The following is an 18,374-nucleotide window of genomic DNA, read 5'->3' as shown; positions in this document are numbered from 1 at the left end:
CAGGAAGAAGTCTGCATCCTTCAAGAAAAACATGATTTTCATGCAGGACAATGCTCCATCACACACGTCCAAGTACTCCACAGCGTGGCTGGCAAGAAAGGGTATAAAAGAAGAAAAACTAATGACATGGCCTCCTTGTTCACCTGATCTGAACCCCAGGCTGTGGTTGCTACTGCACGCAATGTTGATGGTGAACAGATCAAAACACTGACAGAATCCATGGATGGCAAGCTTTTGAGTGTCCTTGCAAAGAAAGGTGGCTATATTGGTCGCTGATTTGTTTTTGTTTTGTTTTTGAATGTCAGAAATGTATATTTGTGAATGTGGAGATGTTATATTGGTTTCACTGGTAAAAATAAATAATTGAAATGGGTATATATTTGTTTTTTGTTAAGTTGCCTAATAATTATGCACAGTAATAGTCACCTGCACACACAGATATCCCCCTAAAATAGCTCAAACTAAAAACTGCTTCCAAAAACATTCAGCTTTGATATTAATGTGTTTTTTGGGTTCATTGAGAACATGGTTGTTGTTCAATAATAAAATTATTCCTCAAAAATACAACTTGCCTAATAATTCTGCACTCCCTGTAAATACACAGAAAGTAAGAAGAAGTAAGTGATGAAGAAATGCTATTCATAAAAGTAGAGAGGGTGTCTGTCTCCTGAATGCAATCTGGTAGCTGGTTTCTCAGAAGAGGGGCCTGAAAGCTGAAGGCTCTGCTTTCCATTTTACTTATAAATGCTCTAGGAAACACAAGTAAGACAGCAACTCCTGCACGAAATTCTTTGTTAGGGTGACATGGTATTATGAGGTCTTTAAGATAAGATAGGGCCTGATTATTCAAGACCTTGTATGTGAGGTGTAGAATTTAAATGGGATTCTGGATTTAACAGGGAGCCAGTGAAGGAGAAAAAGCCTTTCTAGTCCCCGTCACTACTGTTACTGTAGCATTCTGGATCAACTGAAGGCTTTTCAGGGAGCTTTTAGAACAACCTGATAATAATGCTTAACAACAGCCCAGCCTAGATGCATTAAATACAGAATCTAGTTGTTCAGCATGTCTGTGAGACAGGATATTTTATTGCACAAAAACAAGAAAGCCCTTCATATTTCAGATGACACTAGTGTTAACAATAGATTGACCCTTTTTTAGGTTAATTACAAAATTAGCAGAAAAAATGCAACCAAATATAGCTATGATACGTCTGGTGTCCTGGTGCAGCCACAACAACCTGGTGCTGAATGCCCAGAAGACAGTGGAGATTATTGTGGACTTCAGGAAGCACACAGCTCCACTCCCCCCCATCATCCTGACTGACACCCCCATCACCTCTGTGGACTCGTTCCGCTTCCTGGGTACCACCATCACCCAGGACCTGAAGTGGGAGCCCACCATCACTTCCGTCATTAAAAAAGCCCAGCAGAGGATGTACTTCCTGAGGCAGCTGAAGAAATTCAACCTGCCAACACGGACGATGATGCAGTTCTACACCGCAATCATCGAGTCCATCCTCACCTCCTCCATCACTGTGTGGTACGCTGGAGCCACTATCAGGGACAAACAGAGACTGCAGCGTGTTGTGCGCTCTGCTGAGAAGGTGATTGGCTGCAGACTCCCATCTCTGCAGGACCTGTACACCTCCAGGACACTGCGGCGTGCAGCTCGGATCTCAGCTGACCCTTCTCACCCTGGACACAGTCTGTTTGACCTGCTCCCCTCAGGCAGGAGGCTCCGGTCCATTCGCACCAGAACCTCTCGCCATAAGAACAGTTTCTTCCCCTCTGCTGTCGGACACATGAACAATAACCATATGACTGTTCCCACCACTAACACATGACCCCACGCTGTGTTCACTGCATCATTCCATGTTTGGCACTGATCACCACCTGCACTCATGTATATATCATGTATATATCTATCCACTTAGCACTTTTAATTCTTATTCTTATTTTTATATTTTTATGACAGTATGTTGCACTGAAGCACCGCAGCAATTTCCTAATGTTGTAAACCTCCTCAACATCTGGCAATAAACCCTTTCTGATTCTGATTCTGATTCTGATTCTGATTGTTTTCAGGAAAGGGATGGATAGTTTATAATACTCACCAAGTTTTGTTTAAAAACATATATTAATACATAAAATTAAAACAATAAACAAGCAATACAATAGTTCAACATTTAAGCCTGGCCTAAAATAATTATAATCATTCTTTTCCCTCTTCCGCTCCCATCGCTGGCTGCGTCACTTCCTGGCCGAGCTCTGCGCTCTGACTGCAGACGGAAGGCTCTCCCCTGTCTCGGCAGAGGAAACCGGTGTTGACACTTCGACGCAGGCTACAATGGCGACCGAAGTGAGGCAGGAGCTTACACAACTGATGAACTCAAGTGGATCTCATAAAGATCTTGCTGCCAAGTATGTAACATTAGTTACGGAGAACATCACTCGTTAAAAACTGCAACAGAAACTGCTAGCTAGCAGCTGGTCTGCACAAAGCTAAGCTAATGTTAGCTGCATTAGCCATACATTCAGATAGAAATGCAATCAGTCTGTCAATGTTTGCTTTTAGGTTTTATCCAAAGTGCAAGGAACATAAAAGGAGTGACTACCCACATTAATTGTTGGTAAAATTATTATGAGAACTGTATATTTTATCACCAAAGCTAACTAGCTAACTTGCTGCTCTTTAGCTACATATTTGGTGCAGAGCACAACATAGCATTAATACAGTTTGAACAAAGTGATACTTGACTAGAAAACTGCCAGGACACCCTTTGCGTACGTTCTTACCATCCTATAAACAACCATTTTATTAGGAACACCTGTGCATTTTATTAAGTACAACTGTACTGTAAAGTCTACTTTTGCAATTTCCATTTTTCGTCAGCATTGTCCAAAAGGTGATAAATCTATTTAAAAATCTTTTAGGTCCTGTTATATACGTGTTTGTATAAGAAGAAATTGTTTACTGTATCCACAGTATATGCTGATGGTTAATTAAAGTGAAAATATTTAAATAGCTGTTTAATAAAGGGAGGTTTAATTCACTCAAGCTTAAATACACTTGTTTTTCACAGAAGTCACAATCAAATGCATCAACTTCTCTTAAGTAAGGGACCACAGACTGATTGCTGTAATTATATGTGAACTGGTGTGTGCATAGTTCTGTTATGTTCACAGCACTTTAGTGACATGTTGATTACAGATTTATTTATGAAATGATATTTACTGAATGGATTGGGTACTTTTCCCTCAATTTTGGTACTTTTTTTGGTACTCATTTCAAAATAATAAATTCAAAATTTCCTCTCACAGAATAAGTCCATACTTCTCAGCTTGTACATTTTGTTATTTATTTACACTTTAGTTGTGTCACAGTGTCATCATAGTGTCTGTGATGTTCTGTCATAATGTTCTACAATATTAAATATTAATTGTAGACTATTATAGGCTGTGACACAACATCCGTTAGATGGTGCAGTTGACAAATGACTGTTCAGTCTTTTACAACCAAGCATTCAGGGTTTTTTTTTATTATTATTTTTTAAATTCATAATTATATATGATGTTTGTTATATCATAAGGGAATACAGTATACATGGGATTATGCAATTTCTCCCACAGATTTACAATCTGTTTCTGGTGAGGGAGGGTTTTAGATGTGCTTTAACAATAAATAATTGATGAATATAAATATTATTGGCTGCTTCATCAGTGAGTCTCTTATACTGCAAATGACATTTAGTTACGTCATCCTGGAGATTATTTGGGTGTCAGCAGGCCTTGTTCTGATCTGTAGCCTTAGTGAGCTCATTGTAGCATCATATGGGCAGCCATTAATATACCTTGCCCAAGTAAAGTTAATCTGTGGGAAAACACTGGGTTTCATCCAATAAGCTAAAATGTATTTGTGTTTCATATTTAAGTTTTAATCCTTCGGTTTTCTATGTAAACATTTTAAACTTACCAGCAAAGTTGGAAGGTTTCTGACCGGTGAAATCTTTTGCAGATATCGACAAATTCTGGAAAAGGCCATTCAGTTTACAGATGCTGATCAACTGGAATCCTTGAAGGCCTTTGTAGAAGCAAGTATGGTGTGCCTGTATTCTTCTGTAATATCTGCTTATTCTACGTCCTTGGTTCATTTTTCAGGAGCATGTCTTACTATTATATTTTACATTCTTGCAGTGGTCAATGAAAATGTCAGTCTCGTCATTTCAAGACAGCTGCTCACTGATTTCTGCACACATCTGCCCAACCTGCCTGACGCCACAGCAAAAGCAGTGTATCACTTCACCTTGGAAAAGATCCAGCCGAGGGTCATTTCCTTCGAGGAACAGGTAAATTTGCTCCAGCTCTCTGACGCAGTGCAAATGGAGGTAACCATTCAGGCAGTTAAGCTTGAGTATTGTCACTGCAGTGCTTAACTGAGTAATGTTCCTCCATCGCCTTAGGTAGCCTCAATCAGACAGCACTTAGCGACCATTTATGAAAAGGAGGGAGACTGGAGAAATGCTGCCCAAGTTTTAGTTGGCATTCCCCTCGAAACAGGACAGAAGTAAGTAAACCATTGTCACACGCAAGTCTTGATGGTAATTGTGTCTTTAAATCCCTGTTTCTTTTGTTTGTTTTTTAAAATATCCCCTTCAGGCAATATAATGTTGACTATAAGTTGGATACATATCTGAAAATTGCCCGACTTTACTTAGAAGATGATGATCCAGTTCAGGCAGAGGCCTACATCAACAGAGCCTCATTGCTTCAGAATGAGTCCTCTAATGAACAGCTACAGATACACTATAAGGTACATGATCTCTTAGTGATTTCATAGTTACATAGTCTTATCTGTTGTTTCAGTGAAGCTGTGTGGATAAGTGCTTCTGCTGCTCTCATTAGGTGTGCTATGCCAGAGTACTAGACTTCAGAAGGAAGTTTATTGAAGCTGCACAAAGATACAACGAGCTGTCTTATAAGTCAATTGTTCATGAAAGTGAACGCCTGGAGGCACTGAAGCATGCTCTGAACTGCACCATATTGGCCTCTGCAGGTATAAGCAGGTGTTACATTTTCAGAAATAATGTAATGAGAACTAATGGAAAACATATAAAGGCATACTACTGATTTGCGGTTTTCACACTCTTAACCAAAAATGGTGCAATTTTTTTTTAGGACAGCAACGTTCCCGTATGTTGGCTACTCTCTTTAAGGATGAGCGCTGTCAGCAGCTGGCTGCTTATGGTATCCTGGAGAAGATGTACCTGGACCGCATCATTAGAGGTAACCAACTGCAGGAGTTTGCTGCCATGCTGATGCCTCACCAGAAAGCCACTACAGCAGATGGTAAGCTGAGATACTGGGTTTTACACAGTGAGAGAAATCCTTATTTTCTCCACCCTCATTGAATCAGCTGGTGAACCAGCTGATATTCTTTCTGGTTTTGTGCTCCCTTCGTACTGTGAAACATATTTCTAGACACACTCTTAACTGCAGCTATAATGTCAATGCTACAGTTGACTTGGTCATTGCTCATGATAACTGAGGTCAGCACAGGGCTGTAACCATTTATGCTGGTGCTTGAGGGGCACTCTACACTTAGGTGTTGCAACACAACACCTATCCTTTCTTAACTTTGATCTGTTTCAGGCTCCAGCATCCTTGACAGAGCTGTGATTGAACACAACCTCCTATCTGCCAGTAAACTCTACAACAACATCACTTTTGAAGAGCTAGGAGCATTGCTGGAAATCCCCCCTGCAAAGGTTAGATATGAATTGGATTAATGCTAAACTTGTATAAGAGCCACAGTTTTAGTTTTATGCTTCATTGGGAAGTTATAGAACTACTGTTGATAATAAGTTCCTGTTTTCCATAGTGGTACACAAACTCTAGTTTCTGCTTTGTATCTGTAGGCTGAAAAGATTGCTTCTCAGATGATCACTGAGGGACGTATGAATGGTTTCATTGACCAGATTGATGGCATTGTACATTTTGAAAGTAAGTGATGAAATTGTTTATTTGTATGTTTTACAAATCTTATATAGGTTTATATAGGTATAAGGATTTGACCATGAGATTTTTAGGAACCAAAACACTTGATAAAAGTAATTTAAAGTTGAAATGTATAATTATTTATATATTAACTCATTGTTTATTCATTGTAAATAAAAAATTACAGATTAGCAGATTTTATAAACAGAAGATATGGATAAAATTGCTGTAAAATTATTCCAGAACAATTTGTGTCAGTCTGTGTGTTTTTTTACAATTGAAAGCTAATCCTTAGCCACAGTAGAGCAGGCTTTCATGTAATACCAATATCTACCTCAGGATGGTATGGTGAGTCAATGTACTGCCCAACATCAGAGGAAGAAGTGGAAGCAATCAGTTTGTTGTTTTTTGTTTTGTTTTTTTTGCTATGTGCCAACTGTCTAACATTGCTTATTGTGGAGAGCTGTGGCCGGAAAAGGTGTTGCTGTGGCAGGAGGATGGTGCACTTAATTAATGTAGCACTAGCTACATTAATCCCTGTGACATTATTTTGCAGCATTTACAGAATAAGGACACTGGTTTAGGTCGCTACCTCACAGCTCTGTGCAGACACAATGGGTTAGAGAGAAAGAGATTCTAACTCTAGCCAAAATGAACTGAATCACTGTTATCTGTATTCACAAACAATAAATGACTTGGATATAATAAATTGCGTACATAAGTGGACAGAAATTAGTGTACGTTTTAAGTAAAGGTAAGTAAAACACTTTTAAGTATGTTTCTGGTGAATTAATTACTACTTATTTAAACAGGAGGAAAAAAACACAGACTAGTTGGCTAGTCTAAATCTAAGGGCACACAGTGGGAGTGGTTAAAATTGAGCTCACTAACATTAAATACACAGACACATTTTAAGAACAAGGATAATGTGCAGAGGTGTAGCAACCATAGAGACATAAAGTTAAAGAGCCATATCATGAAGCTATGGGAAAGAGTTTTTGAAGCAAGGGGAAGGAGTGGGGTGACGATCAGTGAGCAGCAGTATTGCTTCATGTTCAGAAATGGCATTATAGAAGCTTTGACAGTGTTGATTGAGAAGTATAGAGAACGAGTTGCACTGTATTTGTGTGGTTCTAGAAAAGTCTGTGAGGGGATTCAAGGGAGGAACAGTGGTATAAGGAACACAGGAGTGGCAGAGCAGTACATGAGGGTGATGCTAGACATGTGTGGGGACAGCGAGACAGTGGTGAGGTAGTAGGAGTGGGAGTTACAGATGGGTTCAGATAGTGAAGATGGATGAGTTTAAATACCTTGGGTCAATTATTCAGAGCAATGGACAGTGCCGAAGAGAGTGTAGGCTGATGGTTGTGAGGAATGAATCTTTACAAGATTGTAGTGAGACACTGCCATGATATGTTGTATGTTGGAATAGCAATTTAACGGCAGCTGAGAGGATGAGGTTGGTGGGAGACAGAAGGACTCTGGTCAAAATAACATCTCTGATGGAGTCTCCCACCCCATGCATGTAAGTGTTGCTGAACTGCAGAGCTCCTTCAGTGGCAGACTGCTGGATCCTAGATGGATGAAGGAGCGTTTCCGCAGGTCCTTCCTCCCTGCAGCTGTCAGACTGTACAATCAAAACTGCTCCCAACAAACATAGAGGTTTACATCAGCGCTGTTATTTGCACTAATCGACCAAACAACTGTTATAACTTGCACATTGCTTTTCTCAGTTTATATATAAAAAACCTATACTTTAATCTTAATAACTGTACAGTACTCTGTTTTTGTAACTATTGTCCATGATGTAAATATTTTTTTCTGTAAAAATTGTGTGTGTTTCTGTTCTGCGTCCTGTTCGGTTTGAATATGTGCTTTTATTCTGCTGCTTTTACAACCAAATTTCCCCTTTTTGGACAATTAAAGGATTATTCTATTCTATGCTATTCTATTCTATTCTCTGTAGGGGTTTGTGACAGTGGCACTAACAAAAAGATAGTTGGCCTGTGGCCAAAGGGGAACACGTATTGTGGTTTTCACCATGGTTCACATGCAAATAGTCTTTGTTTTGAAAGGAAAATGCACCTTCTAATTTTTTTCTTCTGTCTCTGGCAGCCCGTGAACCCCTTCCTACCTGGGATAAACAGATCCAGTCTTTATGTTTCCAAGTCAACAACCTGCTAGAGAAGATCCGTCAGGCTGCTCCAGAGTGGGCCGCTCAGGCTATGGAAACCCAGATGACCCAGTAGTATTCCTAATAGGATCCGTCAGCCCACCCTGAAAGTTTTGTCTTGCTTCTCCCCAAAAAGACATTAAAAAACACCTGCAGTTTAAGTAGTAAAAGCACTGTGGAGATCCTTCTGGTACCAGCATGACTTGTTTGAGATGTGGCATCCATGTATTTATAGGGCTGTACTGTACATTCAGGTGTAATTTCATGTTGTTTACATGTTAAAAATTTGGATATTATATTCAGATTGTTGACATGTTATAGGGTCAAAAATAAGATGCGCACAACAAACGCATTCTGTTTTTATCTTGATAATACAGCTATATCTGTCAAGTACTTCTTGATTTATCACTTGGCCCACACTGAATGAATTTCAGCAGAGTATTAAACTTGGAGCTGAAAGAAACTGCTCAGGATCATCGTTTGATTCAAGGTCGCTGTCTGCCTCAGTGGATTTTCCTTTTTGTCATTGACAGTTTAAATATGAAGACCAAATTGATGAAATGCTATTTGAGTTCACTTTTCAGCATCTGTACCAATTTTCTACTCAGGATACATGTTCTGGAAGCATTTTAACAAAAGTTTAGGAGTAGATATCACTGTACTGAATGATACAGACAGTTTTTGAGACAAAAATGTTTTATGGTGATTCAGTGGTATAGTGGTTACCACATTTGAAAGATCGCTGGTTCAACAGGAGGAGATATAAATCCAGCTTGTGGGAGAAATGCGCTAGTGTACTCATGCTGGCCCCAAGCAGCATGGGGCCACCGCCTCTGTTCAAAGATGGTCGTTCACAGTGGACATAGATGGCTTCTTTCACTCCTCTTTGACGCCATCTGTCCTCTCTTTCTAAAATGTGAACATTCACATTCTGGAAAGAATGACAAAGGTGGTGAACAGAGGCGGTGGCTTACGACACCGACTGTCTGCCATCTATAATCCAGTTTTGAGATCCATTAACGCCCACTTGCATCTTGGGCCATTTGACCTCAGTAAATTACACGATAGGGTGGGGCTAGATTTCACAATAGGTTAACCCGAAACCCTGGGTGATCGTGACCTACACCCGTTTTCAAACCTTGGCTCGTGTGATTAGGTAGGGATCAATAGGGGGTCCCTGACCCTCTTAGGGTTTAAAATCTGGGACTCCTAACCTATTGCTCTTAGAACCGAAGAAGCTTCTCAGATGAGAAGTGAAACATCTTCAAGAAACCTAAAGAAGTCCAGACACTTTTCTTTCCAAGCTCCTTAGACTACGTTGACCTGGACGACTGAGAACCTTCAGACATATTTTCAAGATGCTACTGACGATAAATCGACTTTGGGAAGTCGTGTTTTTAAAGCACAAGTCTTGGTTTTTAAATCTAGCCATTACAAAGAGTCAGATGATACTGTACACCCACATGGTAGGCCTGTCCTAAAGCTTACTCTGCTTTATTGTTTTTTTTCCCCCCGACACAGTGCTGTTAAAAAAATATCACCTTGCAGATTACTGACATCATAGACAAAATAAGTCATTTTCTATAGGGATTTTACCCCCTAGAAAATTGCTAGTTTCACCTTTTATAAACTTCATAAAGCAGATCACATATAGTAGACATTGTTGTGTTAGTATAATATTTAAATTTTTTGTGGAAACTGTCCTATGTCTGAGCCACATGAAACAAAATTTACAACAGGTTTGAAAATACTGTAAAGAAAGGTCTTATTTCATTATTCATTATGATTGGGGATATTAATTATGATTTCCTTTGGTATGGGATGACGTCAAAGAGTCTGATCTCAAACAGTCCTGATAAAACAGAATCCATCGAGTTATTTTCTTCTGGTTATCCGTGGCTGGGCCACAGGCCCAGCAGCCTAAGCAGAAAAGCTCAGACCACCCTCTCTCTAGCCATCTCCTCTAGCTTATCTGGGGGAGCACCAAGTCGTTCCCAGGCCAGCCAAGATATAATCTTTCCAGCGTGTCCTGGTGTGGCCTCAGATGAACTACAAAATGGCTTATTATACCGTGTCATTGTTAATTTAACAAAAATTAAGCTAAAATGCAGAAGCAGTGTGTGGTGAAAGCCTTAGTGCACTCTCACTGTTTACATAGGGTAAGTAGCAGCCAGGTTCTGCTTAACAAATGTATCTGATAAACTGATCATCACTCAGTTTGACCACCTGTATAAAAGCAGAAGCTTGCTGGTTTGGTACATTAAGGTGTGTATTCTTTATGTGTATTCTATATCTCGGTCTCCATAGGCACATTGAATGCTAAAGTTCATGACAGTACTATTAAACAAAAAGACTGAATACATATGACATGTTTGGGAGTGTTGTCAGGAGAAAGACTCTTCCATCTAAAAAGAACATGACTGCAAAATTACTTGCTGACTTCTTGAACAATGTTTTTTGGACAGAGGAGAAAAAAGTAGAAATGTTTGACCATAACGCATAGCACCATGTTTGGTAAAAACCAAACACAGCATAACAGCACAAACACTTCAAACCAACTGTCAAGCACAGTGGTGGAGAGATGATGATGATGATTTGGGCTTGTTTTACAGCCAAAGGACCCGGGAACCTTGCAATCAGTAATCTGATCATGAACTCTTAAATGCAAACATATTCTAGAATCAAATGTGAGGCCATCTGTCCAACAGCTAAAGCTTGGATGAAGTTAGGTCATGTAACACGTAACACTACAATGATTCCAAGCACAGCAGTGAATCTACAACACAGTGCCTAAAACAAAAAATGCAATGTGTTGCAATGTGCCAATGAAAGTTCACATCTCAACCTAATTAAAATAGCAGCTGTGGTAGAACCTTAAGAGAGCAACGCTCAATGAAGTGAAGCAACACTGAACACACTGAACACAGAATTCAAGTTACTGCTGTTAAAAGTGTTTCTATTAGCTACTGAATTATGGGGTGTACTTGAATACATGTACTTCTGCTTTACTATGAATGTATGTGAATATTTGAGTGAATATATGACTGAAATTACTTGAAACAGCAACATTTTGTTTGACATCTTTCTAAATGATCAAGATCTGCTTAACCAGATACAGCTAGTATAACAAGTCTTAACTGTTTGATTCGTGATTCATTGTCTTTCTGCTTTGTTGAACTTGTTGTCTGGAACAGGCTCCACTAACAGCAGACTTAATCGAATAGAAATGAAACTGGATATGAAGTGTACAAATACATTCATAAAAATAGATGGAAAAAAGAAAACAAAACAGCACCGTTCAAAATGTAAACAATTTTATTAAAACAGTACAAATTCTGAAGGAACAGTAGTGATAAAAGAAATGCTGTGCTGCAGCTGACTAATGATTAACTGACTAGAAGAGGTTCATGTGATTTTCCCTGTGACTAGGGCAGCTGATACACAGGAGGGTAATCATTTTACAACAAACAGCACTGAGGTGTGCACCATACTTTTCAAAGTATTTAACATTTTTATTGGAAAGGGATGGGTTAATGCTTCACCAGCACTTTATCTGGAGTATATAGAGATAACAGTAGCTTTTCCATCAGAACATCAATGCCATTAATATTTTGTAAAATACATTTTAGAGAGTTTACAAGACTGTTACTCTTTCAGAAAATGCCCTGCTCCTTGCGCCGGTTGATATCTCTCTTCAGCTGGCAGGTGGTGCAGACGGGGCAGCACATGGCCATCATAAAATCGTTACACATGGAGCCCTGGAAACACACGCAGTAACTCTTAGAAGGTGCAGCCTCAACATCAGTGAAGGGAAGGGAGTTAGGCTAATGACACGACCAGAATTTATTTATATGAAAAACCAGGGTTGGATTACAGACTTGATCAAAATGTAAGTGTACACATGCTATCATGCTGTGTTTGCATCAAGCAGAAAGTTGAATAAGTATACAAGCAATGGAAAATTGATCAATGCACTAAATTATATGACATTCCTGCTTCAGAGCCTATATCAGAAGCATCAAACTCAAGACTCAGGGGCCAAAATTGAAACAGCAAGACTCCAATCTGGCAAAATTTTTGGACTTTTAACTGTGTTTTCATAACTTTTCCTGCTAATAAAGATCTCCCACATGGCAATTTATACAACACCAAAGGGTTAGAGTTAACCCTAAACATCCTATTTTCACTGCTATGCACTACTAGAAATTTCTGTGCTTATTCCAGTGTTTTTTTTTTAATTAGGACATTTTCTATTACAGTCTTAAGATAAATGTGAGCTGTCTGTGGCCCACAATGTACAGTGAGTTTGACATCCATGACCTAAATGAATCTACGTTGCAATACTATGGCTTAAACAGGGAAGGAAAAAAAACATAATTGGACAGAACCACATTATTGTTTTTAACCTTTGTTTCTCTTAATCTTCGAATATATTTTGATTAATCTTGGGTAACATGTTAAAAGTACTTGTACTTTTTACATGATCATTTTCAGACATTTAGTAATTTGACTCTGACAGCATTTTCAGTTTTTCTCTTTTTATAATATAGGAGGAACATATTTGACTTACAACATGATGGTAACAACTTAATTATTAGTTACATACAGCAGGAAATAGGCTGTTTTCACTCACAGTGAAACAGGTAACTAAAAGACCACTTCTTTGGTTCTAAAAAGGCCTCAAATAGACTTAAATTGGCGAATCCTGCAGAAAGCTTGGCTACTGTTCCTGTTGTCCACTGAAAACTTACCTTGATGTTGTATTTGGTCCTGTAGACGCTACGGATGGGCATGCCCAGACCACACAGGCAACACTCGCCCATGTCACTGGCAATGGTACAGCCGAGGCAGCAGTAGCACCAATAGCCAAAGCAGCCTAAGGCAGGGAGAAAGTGTGTTAAAGGAAGCACTTACAACTTAAATCCATTATTATTGTTATTGTTATTGTTATTATTATAAGTATAGCCGCTCTTCATACATTCCATTAAAATATCCATTCCCAGTTAATTTTTAATATAACTGATAAGGGAAAAAGATCCACAGTCCTTATTTTACATGAGAAAATGCATTCAAGTTTCACCAAGTTTCAGTGGTTTGGTATCCATTTCTTGTCAGTTCCTTAACAGCCCCGAAACCTACATTCATACATTCAGATAGACATTTGAACATAATATATTTACTTAAAATAAGGACTGAGGGTTTGTTTCCACCACACGAACATGTAGATGGAGCATTACAAAGGCCAGTATGAACAGAAAGAAAACCTGCTTTAACTGTTCTTTTCTTAGGTTTGAAAAAAAGTGTATCCAATTATATCTTGCTGCAAATGCTGTCTCAACTTTGTGCATATTTTGAGCTACAGAACCAGTAAAGAAGGTTACTCACAAATTCCAATGTCATCACAGCAATCTAACACGCCTGTCTGGAATTCAGAAGTTTCATATTTGCCTGGTTGGTTGACCACAGCCATGATCACGTTAAAATCTTCTTTCTGTGGGATGAAAAGGGGTTATAGTTATTGTTTGAATATTGTATGTGAGGAAGAAATATGCACCTACTGGTTCATATTTCTCTTTATTATTCTCGGTGCTTCCATATATGTTTTGGCTTTACTACTTCCACATATTCACATACACATACTTCAAACAACATTCAAACTATAAAATGCTCTCAAATTATTGGGATATTACTATAATTTAGCTTTTTCATCTTGACCATTTTGATAAAATCCCTGTTTAACTTTTATCGCATTATGATGATTCTTTTAGAAAATACATGTGCTGCTATGCAATTAAGCTACAGTGTACCACTCTAGCCTTTTGAATCTGTTCCTCATGCAAATGGCCTGTATCTGTATAGCGCTTTACTTAGTCCCTAAGGACCCCAAAGCGCTACATTCAGTCATCCACCCATTCACACACTGGTGATGGCAAGCTACATTGTAGCTACATTGTAAATGGTAAATGGCCTGTAGTTGTACAGCGCTTTTACTAGTCCCTCCTAGGGACCCCAAAGTGCTTTACACACCCAGTCATCCACCCATTCATTCACACACTGGTGGAGCGAAGATACAGTTGTAGCCACAGCTGCCCAATGTAGCTACTACAATTGTAGCTACATTGTAGCTACAAGACACTGGCGCCACTGGGCCCTCTGACCACCACGGGTGAAGTGTCTTGCCCAAGGACACAACGACCGAGACTGTCCAAGCCGGGGCTCGAACTAGCAGCCTTCCGATTACAAGACGAACTGCCAACTCTTGAGCCACGATTGCCCACCTGGTCTGAACAGATTCTTCTTACTGGCTCGATTTTCAGTCTTCCCACACATATTATATATCAAAACAATGGATTTTGTATTTGGATTCAGAAAATGTGACAGAAGCCTACAGACAGAAGCATGTAATCGATAGCCTACATGGCTTCTGAGTTACAAAATGTTTGAGAGCAAGTCAAGGCAGTTTTCCTTTCTCAGCTATTTAGTTGCCGTACTTCACAGGTCATATATCTTTAATAATTCATTTTTTAATTATACACTGTCAACACTCAGAGTCCCTTCTCTGTTCTGATCAAAATTAAATAGCCTGAGAAAGCATACACAGGCTGCCTCTGATGGTAGATTAAAACTGAACAGATTTAGCTCAATGACTGTACAGAAGGCACAGACTATGACTGCTGCAGAAACACAGAGGCTGTTCACTCCATGCTGTGTGAGTGTGTGTCCAAATTTGTAAAAATTGTTAGGTATGCACTTTTTACCTTAGTTTTGTGCTGCTTTAGTTTGTCTACAGGCTGTTCTTTCTTGCTTTTCTAAATTTTCTGCCAATTTTTCACACTTGGACAACAAGTAGTTTTGAGATAACTTCAGCTTGTTCAGCTGTTTTCAGCTGACAGTTTTGCTTTTCCAATATTTTTGCTAAATTAGTTTCTGCTAAATTATTACAATTCAGCAAATTTTCTAATATTGACTTTAGCTTCTCCAGCTGAATATTTTAGCTACACAGCATTCACGCTGGATTTTTGCAGGAAATGCAAATTTTTCTAGTTACTTTTTTCATTCCTCATGGATTTGTTTTAAGGAGATTAATCTTACCAGCTGGTTGGACAGTTGAAGGATTCTGACCAAGAAGGATTGTCCAGACCATGAAGCAGCCTGAGCCTTTATAACATATAAGAGCAGGTGACTCAATCACCTTTGCTGCTGTGACGAGATAACAACAGCCACAAATCAGCCCTATATCTTTATGTCCGGTTATGGTAATAAAACTTAACTGCACTGCGTGGTTAAGTCAAAGTCATAGACAAGTGGGATGTCCCAGACTTATCTCACCTGACCTTGTTTCTGTGTTAACAATACATCATATCAGTGTTGTTAAGCTCAATTATATCGTTACCACCAATTAAAGAGTAAACAACATATAGTAGTGCCTATTTCCTGTACTTTGCTTTGGTACAATTCTGTAGAATTATATTTGTACTCTTCCAGAGTATTAAAACCATATGCTACTTTATACTTTCATTTTTCTTTTGTTTAGCAGCCGTATTTTTTACTTTTCAGATTTCAAAAGCCAATAATGAAAACATCTGTAATTTTCTTGCATGTACAAAATATGTTGGCTCCCACCAAAGAGGTTTTCGGCTTTCAGTCAAGAGACTGTGATATATATATATATATTTAAAGGGAGGTTTGTTGTATTCATAACTTACACTTTTGTTTCTCAAATAGACAGAAGGAAAAAGGAAAATCTCCAGAGCTACTCTTAAATTAGGCTACACAGTTGCCACATATTTGTTTTCAATTTAGAAAGTATAAGTCTGTGTAAAGGATTTAAAGGAATATTGTTGTATTTTCTTTTACAGTACTTATATTGTATATGCAGTCAGTAATATTACTGTTTAGTCTGTTTATTATCATTGTTACGGCTGTTAATGGTGGAAAAAATCTAATGAAACAAAACAGAACTCTTCTATGCATTATTTTTAATACTCGTACTAGCTGAACAAATAGGGAGATCTATGCAATGTATGCTGCCATCTCCCAACCTCACAAAGCACTGCATACATATAAGCAAAGAAAACCCTGTGTGTGCTTCCAACACACATCATTGCAGATACATGCATGTCAGTGTCAGAAAAGTTCACCAAGAATTAAGTAGATTCATAAGCGTCTATGAGCCTAAATGTTTTCAGTTGTCTTTTAAAATCATGTTATTATATTTACTAGGCAAATTTTATGCCCACTGCAAAACAGAAATGGTGTCAGCAGAAACCTCTAAGAAGTTCACTTCTCCCTAGTGAGTAATTTTTTAGGAGGCAGAGGAATATCTTATACTTGTCCATTTAACTGTTTAATTTGGCTAACTTGGTTGAGGTTAACTTACTGTTTGACCAACTCAAAAAAGGAGCCAAACTCACACCAAAAGTTTAAAACTTAAAAGAGAGACAGATTTTTATTTTATTTTATTTATTTATTTTTAAAAAAGCTTTTTAAAAATAAAAGTAATTAAATACTAGTAAAGAAGACCTTTTACACCCCCCGCCCATGCAAATGCTAATTTCCTCTTTAAATTCGCCAAGATCTCTTGGGGTACTTATAAATTTTTCGTTGTTTCATATAACGCTACAATTATATTTTATTGATATTTAACAAAAATTTGTTATACACAAACAATATTAAGGAAATCATATTGCTAAGTGTTCGAGTATTAGCTAACCATTACTAGCTAACCACTGTTAGCTAACAGCCTACTAGCACCGATAGCTAATACTGTAACTAATGTATAACAAAATACAACGTTTTTACAAGCAAATCAACTTATATAGAAGTAAAAATGATTTATACAGGCCTTTTGTTGAGCTAAAGTAAGATCTTTTCTGGAAAAATGATCTTCTGCCCCTTGCTGCTTCCAGCAAATGTTTGAAAAAAAAAAAAAAAACAAACAGTAAAAAGTTCAAAGAAGCTCTTTTCCTATTTGTCAGTTTTTTTGTGGTTGGGATCAGAGGCCTGCATGTAATGGTTTCCTCAAGGTCTCTGGTTGGGATGAATGCTCTAAATGACCATAAAGTCCCTTGCTTTTTACTTTAACCTAATGCAAACAGATCTTTCGATAAAATGCTGTACAGACTTAAATCAGTCAAACACTACCATATCATTTTTGCTCCCTCCTTCTTTCCCCATATTCTTGTTATTATTATTATTTAAGTTTTGCTGATTGTAGCTGTTTTTATTAGCTGATTTTTCTATCTTTATGGAAGTTGCTTTTCTGTCTCTTGGTGAACAAACCTTAGTAATGGTGTACTCACATTTGGACTGTGTCAACAGGCTTTGGATACAACTTGTTTGTGGATACAGTTTAAATTTTGTCCAAGAAATAAATGTTTAAAATGTTCTTGTTCAATGATACTACATTCAAAAATAAGTGATTATTTGGAAAAAACATATAGGGTGGAGAAAATTATTTTAGATGTGGTCTCTCAGGTGTTTAGCCATATTTTAATTTCCATCCATTTCCGGTAATGCTTTTCAAGTTCGAGGTAATGAGGGATTGGTGGTGTGACTAAAGCCTATCTCATTTGTCATGGGGGGGGGGAAAGGTAGGGTGCAACCTGGGCAGGGTAGTAGTTTATGGTGGGCAGGAACTGATTATTAATGCAGAAAAAGAATGTTTTTCATTACTTAACAACACTGAGCAAAGGTCAGTAGTGGTCATGACATTTTTATTGGACAGTAGGTAACATTCATGAAACACCCAAATAACTAGAAAAAGGGCTGAAATCAATTAACATTTGAAGCTTATTAATCTCCTAGGACAAGAACAGCTGTAAGTAAAGATACACAATACATTTTCTTTTTTATTACTATGAAGATAAAAATGTTTTGCCAGACTCCAAGTGAACAAAAAGCCAGCACTTGAGCATGTCTGATAAGATCCAGAGACATGAAGACATGTACATGGGTTAAAAAGTCGCCTTTTAAAATAAAATAAAAATAAAAATAAAAATAGAAAGTGTTTACCTCACCTTTCAGAAAGAAAGAGCTGCCTAACCTTAACAGACTGCTGGAAATGATGAGGTTTATAATAAGTGTAATAAATCTTTGGACAGAGTGACAAATAGTATTCAGTAGCTTGAGTGCCACAGCCAGTGTATGTATATACAAAACAAAGTAGATCTTGAACTATTGGACTATCAAGCTGGTGGCAAGGGTT

The 18,374-nt window shown here is 38.1% G+C and overlaps 2 protein-coding genes across 3 annotated transcripts; one reads left to right on the top strand and one right to left on the bottom strand.

Annotated features, from left to right (window-relative positions):
- The first annotated feature begins 2,246 nt into the window (after positions 1–2,246).
- On the top strand, positions 2,247–8,630 carry cops4 (COP9 constitutive photomorphogenic homolog subunit 4 (Arabidopsis)). Its single transcript, XM_040007392.1, has 10 exons — positions 2,247–2,421; positions 4,016–4,095; positions 4,195–4,346; positions 4,461–4,564; positions 4,657–4,810; positions 4,903–5,053; positions 5,176–5,346; positions 5,650–5,765; positions 5,916–6,000; positions 8,110–8,630. The coding sequence occupies exons 1-10, from the start codon at positions 2,348–2,350 to the stop codon at positions 8,241–8,243; spliced, it is 1,221 nt and encodes a 406-aa protein (XP_039863326.1). The 5' UTR covers positions 2,247–2,347; the 3' UTR covers positions 8,244–8,630.
- Positions 8,631–11,595: 2,965 nt separating this feature from the next.
- On the bottom strand, positions 11,596–17,287 carry LOC120718731 (placenta-specific gene 8 protein-like). 2 transcript variants are annotated; one of them, XM_040007393.1, is made up of 4 exons: positions 17,013–17,287; positions 13,553–13,658; positions 12,919–13,043; positions 11,596–11,925 (listed from the first exon to the last, which is right to left on the bottom strand). In XM_040007393.1, the coding sequence occupies exons 2-4, from the start codon at positions 13,635–13,637 to the stop codon at positions 11,821–11,823; spliced, it is 315 nt and encodes a 104-aa protein (XP_039863327.1). In that variant the 5' UTR covers positions 13,638–13,658; positions 17,013–17,287; the 3' UTR covers positions 11,596–11,820. The 2 variants fall into 2 exon arrangements, with proteins under 2 accessions (XP_039863327.1, XP_039863328.1); XM_040007394.1 differs by lacking the exon at positions 17,013–17,287 and adding an exon at positions 15,260–15,386.
- Positions 17,288–18,374: the final 1,087 nt, after the last annotated feature.

The sequence above is a fragment of the Simochromis diagramma genome, unplaced genomic scaffold, assembly GCF_900408965.1.
Source record: "Simochromis diagramma unplaced genomic scaffold, fSimDia1.1 OVJJ01000682.1, whole genome shotgun sequence".
NCBI lineage: Eukaryota > Metazoa > Chordata > Actinopteri > Cichliformes > Cichlidae > Simochromis > Simochromis diagramma.
The sequence above is the reverse complement of the archived record's forward strand: the minus strand, read 5'-3'. Positions and strand labels throughout refer to the sequence as shown.